The sequence below is a fragment of the Tachypleus tridentatus genome, chromosome 8 (assembly GCF_004210375.1).
Source record: "Tachypleus tridentatus isolate NWPU-2018 chromosome 8, ASM421037v1, whole genome shotgun sequence".
NCBI lineage: Eukaryota > Metazoa > Arthropoda > Merostomata > Xiphosura > Limulidae > Tachypleus > Tachypleus tridentatus.
The window spans coordinates 8,823,427-8,841,393 of record NC_134832.1 but is presented as its reverse complement, the minus strand read 5'-3'; the positions used below and the strand labels follow the sequence as shown (position 1 = coordinate 8,841,393).

Here is a 17,967-nt window from a genome sequence, read left to right as displayed (position 1 = left end):
GTGTTAAATGGATGTGTAACATTAATATAAATTTGATAAAGTGTGTATTTTTAACTAATTCTTCTATAGTATACTTATTTGCATGAAAATCTGATGCCTCAGTGATTTAATTTTAGTTTCACATTCATCTTTACCTAATTTTGAAGCTTCAAAAATTTAATGGTATTTCAGATGTACTTGCAGTGTATTTTACAACATTATACACACACACATACAAAGAGACACTGAGGAACAACTTTGAAAAAGGCAACAAGTAAAAACTTGTATACAGGGGTACATGAGTGTGTGTGTCTTTTAGGTAAGTGCTGAATGTGAATATAAGAAAATAAGTATTGCTGAGTTATAAAATTAAAGCTCTTGAGCTTGATACTTTTTTGATTTCAGATGTAGATGAATGTGCTACAATGCCAGACTTGTGTCAAAATGGTCGTTGTGTAAACACACTGGGATCCTATCGTTGTATTTGTAATAAGGGCTACAAGACTGATCATTCAAAGACCCACTGCATAGGTAAAGAACATTTATTTCTATGAATAGATTTTTATTATATTTTGATTCTATGTTTTATCATTTGTTATTTTAATAGAAATAGATATAAATTTGATAAGTATTATGGACAGTTATGGTGACAGTTGCCTTTTGTGGAAAACATATAACTGTAGAAGACTGTTGAAACAACACCTTTTGGACCTGTTTTTTACAACAGGCAGTTACCACCCTTTCTAGTGTCCTCATTATGAATACACTGTCTAAACAGTCTATTAAAAATATAAAGCTGTTACTCATTTCAAATAAAATAGGACAATCTGGTATTTAACACTTATTTATGTGACAAATAACTAGTAAAGTTTCAGTGATTTTTTTTATATAAAATAAGAGTTATTCTGTAAATTAATTTTTAGAAGGTAAAATAAAAAAATGTATTTCCTTTATTTATTACAGAATTTGGTCATAGTACATACACTCATATAAATTACTTTTCTTCTAGTAGTTCATTAGTGAATGTGGAGCTCATTACTTCAAAGACTTTTTTGTAACTGACAAAATTTAATTCGTCAATGAATGATACTGATCATTCAGAAATGTATTTTGAAGTGACAATTATTAATAAAAATATTTGGAATTTTTAATACTTGTTCAAGTAAGATCACAATCCTAATTTTACATCTTTTAAAGGAATATTGGTTTTATGAATGTTTTTCAGATGAAAATGAATGCCAAGCACGTCCTTCTCCCTGTCAGTTCACATGCCAAAACACTGAGGGAAGTTATTTATGTTTATGTGCCCAGGGATATGTACTTAATGCAGATGGAAGAACCTGTAGAGGTAAATCTTAGTGAAAACATTCAGATTCATACTCACAAAAAGTAGCCTATATTACAGTCTGTTGGTTACTTAGTTTTTATGATGGTTTTTGCAACACTTTTTTTAAAGTTGAGTTGTCAATTTTTATCAAAGCACCAGATAATATTTGCCTCAGAACTTTGTTATATAAAAAGTTGGATACTATATACAATATATTATAGTTATGCTTCATCTTTCCCCCCTCTCATGGCACAGCAGTATGTCTGTGGGCTTACAATGCTGAAAACCGGGTGTTGATACTTGTGGTGAATATAACATCGATAGCCCATTGTGTAGCTTTGTGCTCAACTTCAAACAAGTAAAGTCATTCTTTTTCAGACAGTTATTTTGGCCACAGAGAACCTTTAAGACAGTAATTAAAATGGCCCACAACACTTTAGTACATTCTAATAGTGGTGAAAGTCTGATTGTTTAAAAGTGTTTAATTCATTTTAATCAGTTTCTTTTTTCTGACTTTAAAGGTTAGTGTTAATATCTGCCATATTAATTATAGAAATTGATCTATTGATATAACTAAAACAACACTTCTTGTATGGAACAGGTTTTGTTAAAATCACTAAAATGTTTTGGGTGAAGCATAGATTTATTGAAGAAAGGAGAATTATGTAAAAGAAATTAGTTTAATGTACTGAATAGTATATAGAAATGTTTGTTCATATTACTGACTTTTAACATGAATTGAAATTATCCTACAAAACTGTATTAATGTGTTATTAACTTCTAAAATAAAAATTATTGAGAAGTTAAAGTTCAGTAGTGACTAAAATTTGGATTTTAGTGCTTTGCTCTTTATTTTCTCAGTTATGAACTTTTGAAAATATAAAATATCACATAAAAACTTTGAATGTTTTTATGAAAAATCTTAAGACCTGAAAATCTGTGTTATGAACTTGTGAAACTGTAAGCTATTAAATAAACACATAGAATCTTATTCCTTATGAATGAGTTCCCCAGTAGCACAGCAGTATGTCTGCTGACTTAAATGCTAGAATCCAGGTTTCAATATCCTTGGTATGCAGAGCACAGATAGCCAATTGTGTAGCTTTGTGCTTATTTACAAACAAACAAATCCTCATGAATAATGTTGTGATGTGGAAGAACTAGGTTATGAACTTGTTATATTATAAACCATTAAACATACAATTACAATCTTTATAAATAATATTAAAGTATCAGAGTTTATGAATGTATGATGATAAAATTTATAACAATGATAATCTTTGTAAATAATATGTCATTCTGGAAGAACTAGGTTATGAACTTATGAAAAATAAGCTATCTTTTTATCATGAGTTGTGATAATATTGTCAGAAAATGATTACTGTGCATCATAAGCTCTAATTCTGTACTGATGAACTGCTAGACTTGGATGAATGTGCAACAGGCCAGCACAACTGTGATCAGGTTTGTGTCAACACTCCAGGAAGTTACCACTGTACATGCAAGGAAGGCTATGAAAAACAGGGGACTCGATGTAAAGGTGAACCATTACTATTTTTATTTTTAGCTGTTTGCTATGAAGTTAATTTAATATATTGGTGTTCATACGTTTTCAACATTCCACTTACAGTATCATACATTCTGAGAAATATATTGAGTTATTAGAAAAAGGAAAGTGTAGATACAAATAATGTCGTCCTGTCTGACAGTTCTGTCCACTAAGTAAAGTAGGTTTTGAGTATAATATTTTTATCAGCATATACTTTTGACTTTGAACAAACTTTAAACAACTAGCAAGATAAAATTTGCTCCATATGCTATAGTTTTCTTTCTTGTAAAATCTGTTTCACTCAGTGTTGCTATAGTTATGTATACATACTCAGAATATTAGCATTGCTCTCATTTAACATACAGATAAGCCAATTACATTTTTAGTAATTTTTCAGTATTGGTAAAACAGTTTTACTCTGTGGCAACATGCTCACTTTGACATGCAGATAAGGATATCTGTTTTACCATTTAGCATGGAATAATATATTTATTGTGTAAGAGAAAAATAGGACCATCTATTATTGATTATCCTTATAAGTACTACTACTATTACCAAAGAGTTCTTTTTTGTATTTATGTGCTTTGCCAAAGAAAATTTGAACTGAAGGGAAATTATTGATATTCTATTAAACTTTTTTATTGTTTTCTGTTATTAAAGCCATTAACTGTATCAAATTAAAAATTAGTTTGAATTCGTTTAATTTCAGAAGAAATAATTTCTAGTTTATCAAAACATATCCATTTATAATATGGATATATTATGGCTACCTTATAGTAAAGCAAAGCTAACACTAAATTTGGTTTTGGTGTGTAAGAGTGCTACTAACTTATTGTGAAAAAAAATTTAAATTGATATGTTTTTAGATATTAATGAGTGTAAAGATCAGCCTCATTTATGTTCTCCTGTTGGAACCTGTTTAAACACATTGGGCAGCTTTAAGTGCAACTGTCCTCGTGGCTATATCACTGACTCTTCTGGTACCTCATGTGTAGGCAAGTATTCATGTTAATTACATCATATCCTTTTAATACGTATTTAATAGAAACATTTAATACTTAATTACACGAACACCATCAGTGCTATGCTATTATTACATATTAAATTTTAAGCATAAGTTCTATTAAAACATTTGAACTTGTGAAAGAACTACAAGTTGATTTAACTAATATTAACATAATGCTAAAATTGAGTGTTTAAACCCTGATACAAGAATCAGAATTAACTACTTTGAGTTAGTGTCTATTTTGAAAACAAATGCTTCCAACATGTGTAGTAAGTCCTAACTTAGCAAATCATCATATTCAATGCCTCAGTTTGTTTCATACCTGACAATTTCATATGTTTGAATTTTAGATCTGAGTGATTAAACTTTCAAAAGTACATTTTGATGTTTCTTTTGTTTTTAATCTGATTGTGTACGTTCATAGTGAGAGTACTGGTGAATATTTTTTACTTGCTGAACTTTAGCAATTTTCTGTTATAAAGTTTAGAAGAATATAGTGTTAGAATTTCAAATAGTAAAAAAGTATGAATAGTTTGTAACATATTTAGTGAGTTTCCTTTTGTTTAAAGATACAAATGAATGTCTGGATGATACCAAATGTCAGTATGGCTGTCAGAACATGGCTGGAGGGTACAGATGTGCTTGTCCTGAGGGCTACCTACAACATTACTACTGGAACCAATGTGTTGGTATGTGATACTCCAAAATTACATTCTGCCAGTTAGAAAAAAATGTTTGGTAGTATGAGCAAATAATTTAGCATATAACATTAAAGGACAACAGCAGACTTTTTTGTCCATCTGAGCCATTCCATTCCATTAAACATTAAAAAAAATAGAATGCCAGACCACCCTGTTGGAAAATTAAATCTGTTTTAACTGAGAATGGCTCATACCTTGCCAAAAGTTACATTTGTGTCCCCTAGTCTTGTCATTCTCACCATTAAGTATGAAAAAAGACTATGTAACAGTACTATAAATTCCCTTAATAATTTTAAATACCTTAATTAGATCCTCTCCACCTCTTCTTTCAGATTTCAGCCTATCATTATATGACAACCTTTCCATCCTGAATATCATCCTGGTTGCTCTTCTCTACACCCTTTCTAATAATTCAATGTCCTTTCTAAGTTAATGAGCTCAAGACTGAACACAACACTCTAAACATGGCCTAACCAATGACCTATAAATTGACATTATAACTTCTTTAAGACTTGTATATAGTATATTGTAGACACAAATCAAAATCCTGTTGGTCCTGCCACTAGCAACAACACCTTGCTTGAATGGCTTAAGACACTGATGAACCAACTAAAATCTTTTTCTGTCATAACATTGTTAATGTTATTTGCATCAAAATTATACTCTTAATAAAAGTAAATGCAAGATAATGCAAATGGGGTATCTCAGTTTGAATTATAAGTTATCTGCCATTTACTTGCCTAACTTACCAAGTAATTGAAACATTTTTGTAAAATAGGACTATCCTCCTCAAAATTAACAACACTTAATCATCAGCAAATTTAAATAATCTATCGATCATTTCTTCATTTGCATCATTGATGTCAATCAAACAAGCAAAGTTCATAACACTGAGCCTCAAGATGATATTCCAGTTTGACTGAAATCTAAATATAATCTTTTTGCTTACTTCCACCAGAACATATTTCTGTCCAGTGAACCAACCTGTCCCCTGCATCTACAGAAATAACTTCTTTATTGAACCTTTATGTGACACTTTGTCACATGCTTTCAGAAAATCCATATGCATGAAATCCATACCCTTACCTTCATCTACATAAGCATTAACATCTGCAAGGAATACCAAAAGATTAGTTATGCAAAATTTTCCCCTATTGAAAGCATGCTTGACTATCCAACAGTTTTAACTTTTGTTAAGTGAGTTTGCAAATTATCTTTTATCAGACTTTTAAAACTTTTCCCACAACTGAAGCAAGACTAATTAACCTAGAATTACTGGGACAGTTTTTATCATCTCCCTTCCTGCTTCCAGTGTTCAAGACCTTAAGAAAATAATAACAAGTGGCTCACATATCTAATTCTTAATCACTTTCAAAACTCTTGGGTAAATATTATCTGGCCTAGAAGATTTATTCCTTTTTAAACTTTTCAGTTTTTTTCTTAATAAGCTCAGGATTAATATGATCATCTTGTTCAATCTTGCTTCCATGCAGGAGAGGGTATAATATGTAATTCGTCTTTAATAAACCTTAAGTAAAAAAGTAGAATTAGAAATTAATTATTAGATATTGAGTAAATGTTCTCTCTTTGTAACTTTTAAGATAGTATTGTTTTGTCCTTGCCAAAAATAATGTTATTTCTAATTCATTTGAATTAATAAATTTGAAAATGACACCCTATATATATATTGCTTAACAAAATTTTGACACATGGATCAATATCTTATTTTGATTATTCTTTGAGGACTGTGCAATAAAGATTAAAGAACACTGTTGAAGATAAATAATACTCTGTAGTAACTGTTTAATTGTCCCTTTTGTTTTTCTCTTAGCTTAAAATGAATAATCAGATCTTTATCTAATTACAAAGTTTTTTTTAGTATTATTAGTAATTTCATATACTAAATAATTTTAATATGGTACTTACCTTCCCCCACAAGATTAACCATTCCTATTCAGTGCTTCTCTCCATATATGAACTTTTTTCTCTATGCATACAACAAACCTTCCACTCCCCTCTATTGGAATAGCAAGATTCCAGCATGTTTCTCATAGAGACACTCGTATGTCAACTCCTTGCTGATAGGAGCATGAGATGCTCAGGTAGTTTGTGACTTCCTCTACCAAAAGTTGAATATAAAGCATTAAATAAACAACTTTATTTACCCAACAAAGTGATTCTTTTTCAAATTTATTTGCTTTCATTCAACCTGTTTCTTGTATTAGTATTTATCAATTAGTTCTAGTTACTTTGTTTCTACATCCAAAAGCTCTGGTAGTCAATGCCTTTAGCTAGTATTGATGACTTAAGTATCTTTATGTGCATCCACCCATCCAATTACTTTATTGGGTGATTTCTCTCATCCACTCCCCTTCTTGTCCGATCCTCCTGATTTCTCCTTATTGGCCAGCTCAACTTTGGTTTCCACAGTTACAATAATTGCTTCTCTTTTCTACTTTCTCTCTTCCTTCTCTGTAAACCTTGGTCACATATCCTAGCGAAGAAGTCCTGCATCTTTACCCCTGGCTTTTGTTCAGTCCTTGGTTAGAAGATCTAGTTTCACACATTGAATCACTTCCTTGTAAGCTGGTATCATCTGTCTACAACCTGAAGGTTTCCCACTGGTAGGCCTACTGTGACTCATGAGCTTTCAGTCTTCTTGCTTTCCAGATATTAGGTATTCTTATCCTATACCTTTCATTTTTTTCCTGATATTGCATAACTTCTTTTTGCCTTGTTCTTACCATGCTGATGCATTCCTTCTGAATATGTCAACTTCCCAGGCATTCTATCCTTTTAGATGAGGATGTTAATTTGGTTGTACATTCCTGTACTTTACCTCTGTTAGAACTGCATTCTTCGTGTTCTATGATTCATCATTCTCTTGAAACTTATTTCCTTCTTCTCTTAGCCTTTGAACATTGAAGGTTGGATTTGTTTACCTTTGGTTCCATTACCATTTATCACTCTACATATTTTCTCCTTTATCCAGATTGTTCCTTTCTCTCAAAGACATTGGCAGCTTGAAAGAGTGGTTCCTCCTTTTTTCCTATTCCCCATTTTTATCTTTGACTGGATTTGTGGCCTTTGTGCCTATCAGAGCTCTTCATTGTAATATAGCCCACTGCTTCCTTCCAGAGTAAACATTCCCAACTTCTACACTACCAGTTTATTCCACCTTTTAAATCAAGTGGTCTACTCCTCCAAACTTTGTTCTAGGTGTCCTCTCATCAAATCTGACACCTTACTTATTCCTTGCTTTTCATCTTCATCATCCAGTGAATGAGATTCTGCAGTTAAGCAAGTGGACCACTAAAAATATGTTTTATTTCCTACTGTCTCCATTATATCACACTTTTTTTCTTCTTTGGAGTTTTATCTACCACCTGGAGCCATTCTTCTGACTTGGATGCAAGTCTTAACTGGTACATTTTTATTCATACTTTCCTTCTTTCAGGGACCTTTTTCCAATTCTTTGACATATGGCTCCTACTCAGTAGCAAGTGGTACCTGACCAGATATTCTTTAACTCTAAATCACCACTGCTCAGCCATGATGACATGTACTTTATCTTCCATGGCTTCACATGCTCACTGTTGAGATGGAGTGTTCCACAAGATTGCCTGCAGGTGAATAACCTTGCAATATTTTACTTCATAAACATGCCCATTCTAGACCATTTCACCCGCGGACTGCATGAAAACAGAAGGGGATGGCTGCCCATCCCTGCCACACCTGGAGGGAATATCTTGGTATAGTCTTCTTTTCAAAATAAAGTTTTGTGGGCATCCATTGAATCATCTTGGTGATGACATTCCTCCAGAATCTAAGGCAGATTTTCACCATCCTTTCTTCAAATGAAGATGGAATTTTTTCCACTTTCTAGTTCCAAACTATTAGGGTGGTTGACCATGGAGGCACCCTGATGAATGAGTTCTGTAGAATAACCATTCAGTTACAGAGTAGGAGAGATGGTGTCGTGTGTGTTGATTATGTAATATCCTCTTATTTGCAGTAACCAATACAATGGAGTGAGACGTCAGAATGCAGTTGACCCTTATGATTGGAAGCCTTCATCTTACCCTTGCATGTATGTCAGTACTTTTCAGGCAAGTTTTAGATTTTGAGTGAACCAATCAGCATACGTCCTCACACAGACTTAAGGTTGCTTATATTCCTCCTTTGATTTCCTCCATTTGTGCTGTGGGTCACACTAGTGGTACATGGAATAGTTATAGTTCTGTCCTTTTATTACAAGAATGTTTTTGTGATTTGGAAGGTCTCAGTTACCATGGTTGAGGGAGTTCATTATATTCTGTAGACTACCTTTTTATACTGGATGTCAATTTCCCAGATTGATAGCTCAGAGCTAATTCTCATGTCATACTTGGGAATTGTAGTAGTTCTTAATTCCTGGTTCTTGGATTTGAAGTGAAAACAGTATCATCCTCATCCTACCCCCTTTCTGTGGTTAGGATCAGTTTTTTGCCATATTCTGTCTCACTTGATTATGCTCCTTACATTTTCCATTCTTATACCTTACACATTCAACAAAAGGGTGAAGAGTATACCTGGCTTAAAAGCAGGTATGGTTCTCCTGTACAAATATGAATCTCTCATTTTCAGGGGTATTCTTTGCATGCATTTAAAGGGTACTTCCATTGTTCTGTCACACTGTTTCCTCCTCCTTCTTAATGTTGCATTATACTTAATCTTGTGAGAAAAGTAACTACCATATAGGAAGCTATAATCTTCCTGTATTGAAAATGTATATGTGATTAGTTCTAATTTCCTCTCACTTTTTCTACCCTTCCCACTTTTTATTGATGCTAATATCTTTTGCCAAAATCTGATTTGATAGTTCAATAGAGGAGTGTAGAGAGTTGCATGCATCACTTGAGCATCTCATGCTCCTATTGGTAGGGAGGTATGAAAGACGTATTGAAATATTACAATTCCAATAGGGGAAATGGAACACTTATGACTTGCGTAAAGAAAATGTTCACATTTAGAGGGCAGCACTAAATGGAAATAGCTAATCTTATGGGAGAAGTTAAGTATCTATTGCAAATACATTTTCAGTATAGGAAAAATTTAACTTTTGTAAAAACTTAACTCATATCCAGTGAAAATGTATCTCAGGACAGCTGGTATGAGTATTAACACTTTTAACCAAAATAAAGTAGAGAAGAATGTTTTGACTATCAAGTAGTCTTTACTTTTGAGCTGGAAGTAATTTGCAGTATGTGGCATCTTGTTCCTATCATAAATATATAAGGAATATTTGTTGATAGACATGCACATTCCACAAGTTAGTATTTTTTACTGTCTTGGCACAGAATGAACTAATTATCAGTAAACCAACTGTTTAAGAGCATAAATAAAAATCAGTAATAAAGGCTTGATCTACACATTTGATTTTCTTTTCAAGTCTCATTAAAGAAAAGTAATAAAATTATTCATCTTGTCTTATTGTTCCCTAAAATCATGCAAACCATTATGTGATTATTAGAAGACTGTTACATGTAACAACTTCAAATGTTTTTTGGGGCATAGAATATAAACTTTTTTAACAAAGTAAAACTGTTAAAAGAGCAGAATCAAAATAGGATTTAAAGTAACATTCATGTAACCTCCCAAATTTTAATATATGCATTTAGAATACTAAATGTGGCATTAATAAGAACATACTTAAACCAAATTATCAGATTGATTTCCTTATAGAAAAAACATTTTTATCCAATTTAAATATTTTAGCTTTCATTTCATAGCATCTTGATGATTTAAAAATGTTATACTGTAAAGTGCATTGCTACACTAAATGTATTGAGCTAAAATTAAAGTTGGTTCATTGTTAGTGCAAGTGATTCATGCTGTATTTATATAAATTACCAGAGATTGGAACTTTTGATGGGACAGTAAATGCTGGTTGCCAGAGTAGTCAGTGTGTATTTGGATGTAGCCCAGGGGGAGCCTCATGTGGATGTCCTGAAGGTTACCAACTTGTGGGACAGTAGTAAGTAGTTCAGGTTCCTACCCATTGTAAATTGGTAAAAATTATTTTGACTCATTTGTTGCCATGTGTCCCACCAATGGATCACAACCAACTTCTGTTTATGGACTGCATGACATACGACACACCAGTGGGTCACATATTAGAAGTGGCTTCAGTTAGCTGATTAGACATAAACACATGGATTAAATAAAAAACGAAAATGTGGTTCGCATTAGGGTAGGAGTTATTGATACTGCTTGTGGCATTGAACATGTTATCGTACCTGTATGATCTCTCTAGTTTTATTATTTACTGGAAATGCTTTAATACTTTTAGAAATAATTGTATCATATTACTAATTTTTAAGAGTCCAAATGTTCTTCAATACCGTAGTGATTGTTAAATGTGCAATTTCATAAGCTTTTCACTTCAATAATTATTTTCTTGTATTTATTTTAATCAAAACAGCCACTGCTTACAAACCTCCCAGGCTTTTGGCAGCAGCAATGGAGACATCAATTCATATATACCAACAGGTAGTGGAGGTGACAGCTATTTACAAGCAGGAAGTTATGGAACCAGTGGAAGTTCTGGTTCTTACATCCAATCAGCTGGTTATGGAAGTAGTGGATCATATCTCCCACCAGGTGGCTATGTTGATAACAATCTTGGACATATTCCATTCCAGCCAATTCCTGATCTTGATTCTTATACCATTCCCAGTGAGAAGGTTATATCTACAGAAGGTTGTTATTCTTGTAAAATTAATGGTGGTCGTCAAAAGCGTGAAGTCGTAGTTCAGAATCAACATAGTACTACAGTTAAGAGACTGGAGAAGAAAGTTTCTAATAGACTGGTAAAGTTTATACATTTTTTGTTGTTGTTGTTTATATCTTTTTTTTTTTTTGCAGTTTCTTCAAATTTTAGAACTACAAGACAGATAGAAAGAGAGTAAATGTCATTTTCTAAAGTTCTCATGAAAAATGTAACATAAATTTTAGAACTTTATGATATGTAGCATAATAGCTTGAATCATTTGACACATTTATCATAACAGTTGACTTTTACAGTTTTAAAGTATAAAAGTATGTCTTAAAAAAACTGTATCTGGAGATTATTTTTAAAATCTTAAGTTTTATTTGCTCATTGATCAAAATTTCATGTGTTTTTGGTTAAACATTATCTGGTTCTGATAAATTTTTATTTTATAATTAAACCAGAATCATATAAATGATCATATTTTTTTCTACTTAAATCTTTTTCACGTGTTATTGTGTACAAGTTTGGTTCTGATAAATTTTTGTTTTGTGATTAAAACCAGAATCACCCAGATATTCATAATCTTCGACACAAGAAGCAGATGAAAGCAACAAAAGTTGGTTTGGGTAAAGCTGGCTCATTAGGAATGGATCAGAACATTTTAATTAAATTATCTTTGGCAAATACTCATCCTAATCTACTAATTCTTAAGATTCAACCAGCTTTTCGTTTCCTGCTGAACAATGAAGAGTATGAAATAGTAGAGGGTAATAAAGAAGGGTTCTTTCAGTTAAATACCAGGTAAGCTGAGAAGACTATGAGCTAATTTGTACTGATAGATAACATAAAAGAGGAGAGATGAGGGTTTTTTTTCAAGCATCACTAAAATCTGGAAAGTAACAAGAAATTATACTGTTGATAGAGTATAATAAATGAGATATTAATTTTTTGTCCAGTTGAAATATCAGGTTTCCTGAAAAGTAATGATTGTTATATGTAGCTTGGAGTACATAAAAAATTGTACAATTTGAAGAAAAAGATTAGCTAAAAGATTTTTCAACTCTATCCATTTGTGCTATGTCAGGGTAAAATAGCAGGTCACTTAGAGAGTAATAACATGCTATTTTTTTCTAATTCATTGTGATTTCTACTTATATACAACTGACCAGCACTTTCATTTTCTTTAAGTTATAAGATTAGTGCTTTTCTATGTATCATCAGGTCAGATACAGTATTATGTTGACCAGTGCATAAATGCCACAAAGTTGATTACCATCACTGTATGTAATTATGCTCATTTTTTTGGATCTGTTTGGATGCATGTTTAATAGATGTACATCTTCAGAGTAGGATAATTTCATTCAGCATGAACACCATAAAGAAATTGTAGAGCTATCTTTTGTCTAAACATGTTGACAACTGTACATATAATTAATGTTGTTTTGGTAACCGTGAAGGTCATCAAGGTACTAATGTATCTCAGAATGGCTGGTATGGGTATTAATACTATTACTATCAAAGCAGTTAACGTTTCAACCTTCCTAGCTTATGTTCAGGTTAAAATAGAGAGAGTTTGCAAGTGATCTTTGCTGAACACACATCTTAGGGACCAAAGTGTAAATGTGTATGGGATTGTAGGGGGCATTGCATGATAGGTTATTAATTAGTGTAGGTATAAAGGTGTTCCTTTATATTGGTTTAATTTTGGTTTTAGTTGTTGTATACGTAGGGCTTCTTTGAAATTGCACTTGTTTATATTTGTTCCCCTACTTAGTATCTGGGTGTTTTCTATGGTTATGTTGTGCTTATTTGACTTGCAGTGCTCAAAAACATGTGAAGTTGCTTTTTGTGTTCTTTAAATCTTGTTTCCATTTTTCTGTTTGTTTCTCCAATATAGAAGTCATGGCAGTCATTGCATTGTATTTTATAAATTATGTTGGTGTTGTGTTTGTCACTGTAGTTTTTACATAATATGAACTTTAGTTTTGTACCTTGTTTTTGAATAAATTTGGTATTTACTGGAATATTGTGTTTCGTTACAAGTTTTTTTCCAAATGGTATTTTTTGCTGATGTCGGAACATACGATATGCAGCAGTATAAGGTTTTGTAGTTTGTTGTTGATCTAGGTGTGTTGTATAATTTTTTCCACAGTTTTTGGAAGAAATTTGTTGATGTTATTTTGTTAATTTTATCAGGTGAGCATAGTTTTGTGGCTGTGTTTATTTGACTTCTTAAATATGTTGAATTTTTGTTTTGTTTCATGTATAAATCCAGTGTGGGTGATTTTTCTGTGTCTGTTTTGAATTGTATATTAATTATAGTGATCCAGGGGTTAAGAAATGCTATTTAGTTAGATATTTCCTGTTTGCAGGTGAACTTAATGTTGGGGTACTGTTGTGTTTTCACCATAAGTACGTCATTAGCTATTGTGTTGGTCATTGTATATGTCATTAGACTGATTTTGTGTTTTCTCTGTGTATATATCTAAGCTTATGTGTTTGTACTGTGTGCATCATAATACTTTCTTTTTTGTTCTGAGTAGATGTATTTAGACTTAAGTTTGTATTGTGCTTTGATTAATGCTGTGTTGCTATTGTATATGCCATTATGCTTAGGTTAAGTTGATCATTGTGCATGTCATTAAATGAAAGTTAAAATCACTACATATATGTGATCAATTGGTGCAGTTTCTACAGTATAATTATATTATTACAACAGTACTATGTTAAGTGCTCATTAAAAAGCTTTTGCTGGTTAGTATATGTAAGTATAAGTTACTTCACATATGTTCAGTCTAGCTTTTGTGTTAGTTACTATTCATATAGCGATATGCTACTGTTTTTTTTACTATCCCTATCTATCATCATTATTATGTTAATGTTTGTAATATGTTACATGCTAGGTGTACATTCCCATTGCTAGAAATCTGGGAGTCTGATGCAACTAAAAAATGTAAAGCCTTTTTAACAACTTCCTTAATGTAGTAATTTTGTATGTGTTCTGTTATGCATCAAATCACAATCATCAGTTACGTAATACTGTTCACTGTGCATCTCATTAAAACAGTTACTGTGTTTGGTACCCTGTAAATCATCAGCTAAATATTGTATCAATTTTGTACTAAGTAATAAAAACCTTAGTTTAGTGGTCTGAAACTGGAGGGAGCATGTCAAGGTTTATGAAAACTATATTTCATACATCTATATCTTATAAAATAAAGTAAATCTTACATCAGATAATGACATGTGTCTGATTAGTGCCTTTTATGAACTGGTATATTATTAGATGAAATTCCCTTCCATTTAGTGTTATAGATCATTTATTATGTTCTACATATAACTACTCTGCTTCCATAAAAAGGTGTATCCTTCTCACCAATATGTAAATGGTATCACATAAAATCTACATTATTTTGTACTCAAGTATCCATTCAAACATTTGATGCATTGATATTTTTAATATTTAATGTTACTGGTATATTGGATTTATTTTGGTTAACTGCTGTATGTATTAATGAAATTGTCAAATACCAAAGATATTGGGAAGGAGGGATGCTATCTAAACATCTGATAAAACTACCTTGCTTTAATGTCATCACAATGAATAACTTAATATTATTGTAATGATATAAACATGGTTATAACAAAGTATTTTTCTAATAGTGTGCACATTGAGTTTTTCCTTTGTCTCGGAAGGAAAAGTAAGAAAGAGAAGGAAAATTCTAGAAACAGTTTTTATAAACAAAACCTCATTTTTCTAAGGGGGTATTTGTCAAGATAATACTCCCTATACAGCAGTTAGTTAAATGAATTTTAGTCTTTAATGGTTATTATTATTGATCAATGTTTAAATCATTAGCTAAAAATTTTAGAGATTGCTTTTGTATTTTTTTACATGCAAGTTAATATACCATATTGTAAAATGCTTGTTCATTGCTGATTGTTTTTATTAAGACTCCATACCAATAAAAGGGTAGATCTGTGTGTGTGTCATGTGACCACCATAGCTCCAAGAGGAAAGAACTTAAAAATCTGTAATTTTGCACCCATATTAAATGAGTCCTGAAGGTATGCACGTGGGTGTTATTACATATCCACATGCATGCTCCAGGTGCATGTACATCTTTTTAATGAGACAAACTATCAAAAACTACATAGAAAAGTAGTTCCTTGTATAAAAACTTCCAATATACACAAAAGCCAGTGTGTTTTGGTAAAAATGAATTTAAACAATGGCTTTTATGTCTTGTTGCTCAGCAACAAAAGCATAACCTAATATTGTTGTTAACATATGTACTGAAAGTATAAAATGAAATGATAAACTACACAATTGAAAAACTTTGTTGATTAAAGAAGTTTGATTTTTATTAAAACCTTTGGTGGTATAGCAGAAAATACCTTGATTAAAAAAAATCTATGCTTAAATTTGGATTGATATTTTCACTTTCATGGTAAATCTTATGTAATTGATATATTGGCCAGATGACTCGTGAAGCTAGGTACTTTTGCTAGTATATATATATGTGTGTGTGTGTGTGATCAAAGAGTTGTTCTGGTACAGTACTGCACTCTATATGCAAAAAAATCTGTTATGCATGCCAAAAGCCTTGTCTCCCCTTTATTGGAATTGACTGATTCCAGTGCGAATCTCATGCAAATCATTGTGCATCAGCCCTCCACCAATAAGAATGCAACATATTATCATTATGCATGTGACTCCTTCTATTCAATTCTGCTGAAATATCATGTCTCATTTATCAATACGCATGTCATTTTTTATTTGATGGTCTTTGTGCAAATTGAGATATAGTTTAATTTCCAAAATGGGATTTTTTTATGGTTAATATTTTTGTCTTTACATTGAAGAAATCATTTAATTAAATTTCCCAGTCTTTACTTCTTTTTTTATCACACTAGCATATTTATACAATAAATTCTAAGAGTCATGTTCCCTGTATATAGTGAAATTTTAGTAAAATAAATTTTATTTTTTTGAAACAAATTTTTCTATATGAAATTAGTTCTTTACTTCCAAAATTTTTATGTTGCATAAAAATTAATGGCAGGTATTAATTTGTTGTTCTTCAAATAAAAAAACTAACTTGTGTGATCAAGATGCAGGTAATGAGAAGGGGAAAAAAAATAGATGACCATTGTTTGAAAATTATCTTAGAAATAACTTTAATTTTCTCCTCAGACAAGGAGTAACTGGATTGTGGCTTACTAGGAAGTTTTTGAACCCAGAATCTTATCATCTGAAGATCAGAGGGAAATACTCAAGTCCCCATTTATCTACTCAAGAGTCAAAAGTGGAATATTTTCATATGAACATCCATCTTAACGTAACCCAGTAATTCAAGAATTGTATTCAGAAGTCCACTGCCATAAATGAGAGGGACCACTAGAAAGTCTATGTTTTGTATGTGTGTGTGTGTGTGTGTGTGTGTCAGAGTTTCATACTACTGACATGTTTGTCCACTGTGAATCAACTGTCCTCTAAGGACAAAGGTATTTTTGTTGCTGTTAGAATCACTCTTACAAATACATCACAAGCTGAGTTACTTTGAATATCGTATATCCTTTATCTCTAAATTTCTTCTTTATGCTAGTTTTAATTGTACATGAGGTTTCCAGTACTGCAGCATCAGTAATAAGTATAGGAGAATCAGTTTTTTGTCAAGTTCTTTCATATTGTTAAATGTGTGTTTTTATAATTAATATAGAGTACATTTTAAGTAAATATCTTTCATTTTTAGTTATTATCTTCCCTTGTTCAAATCATAATTTTGATAAGATTCATTATATGAACAGTGTACACGTTTACAGTTTAATAAACAAGTAATATTTAGTGTTAACTTTCTAATACTAAAAATCCCATACTTCTCCCATAGATCATCTCAATTAAGTTTTGTATACCTGATATTATTTAAAATAAAAGATTAATAAAACCTTGTAAAATGGTCATAATATTAATACAAAAAAGTCAAATTATAGTGTAAATAACATTAACCATTGCAATTCACCTGCTACAAGAAAGTAATAATACTGAAACCAAACTCTTAAATTATGAACAAACAGATGCTTATGAATACATCATACATTACCAGCACTAAAAAAAGGAGCATTTCATACCACAGCTGAAAAACTGAAATAGAATGGTGTGTAACATCATAATAGGCCTTCAGATAACTACTCCATCACACAGTATTAAACCAACTAGGATTAGATCCAAGCAACAGCATACAGGTAATGCAGTACTAGACTAAGAAAAATTGGTACTGGGATCAGGGCACATACACCACCTATATTCAAAACCTGTAAAATATAATAGTGACTTGGATAAGAGTAAATTGTATAATTAGTGCTTCAGACCATAGTAGGACAAGGTAAATCATGTTTTCTAAACTTCAAAAATGTGAAAATATTAACTTGGAATTAATTATTTAAACTACAAGTAATGCATAGCTTACTAGAAATTTTTCATTCATACCTTTATAAAACATTGCTTTATGAATATCCTACTAAAAATAAATCTAAGTATTTCTTTATAACCTGTAAGCCTGCAAAAATATAAAAATTTGAAACTAAAATCTCAACTTGTCAAACTGGAGTGTTACACTTAACCTGAATGAAAAATAAGACACAAGCATT

The 17,967-nt window shown here is 31.5% G+C and overlaps 1 protein-coding gene across 2 annotated transcripts in view; it reads left to right on the top strand.

Annotated features, from left to right (window-relative positions):
* The window catches only part of LOC143258492 (fibrillin-1-like), a 213,894-nt gene extending 196,620 nt beyond the window's left edge, over window positions 1-17,274 (top strand). For both annotated transcript variants that reach the window (XM_076517540.1, XM_076517542.1), the window contains 9 exons: window positions 385-510; window positions 1,205-1,327; window positions 2,730-2,846; window positions 3,722-3,850; window positions 4,431-4,550; window positions 10,458-10,578; window positions 11,026-11,413; window positions 11,879-12,117; window positions 16,514-17,274. In XM_076517540.1, the coding sequence (XP_076373655.1) occupies window positions 385-510; window positions 1,205-1,327; window positions 2,730-2,846; window positions 3,722-3,850; window positions 4,431-4,550; window positions 10,458-10,578; window positions 11,026-11,413; window positions 11,879-12,117; window positions 16,514-16,670 (1,520 nt within the window). In that variant the 3' untranslated portion in view covers window positions 16,671-17,274. The remainder of the gene's footprint in view (window positions 1-384; window positions 511-1,204; window positions 1,328-2,729; window positions 2,847-3,721; window positions 3,851-4,430; window positions 4,551-10,457; window positions 10,579-11,025; window positions 11,414-11,878; window positions 12,118-16,513) is intronic.
* The last annotated feature ends 693 nt before the right edge of the window (window positions 17,275-17,967 follow it).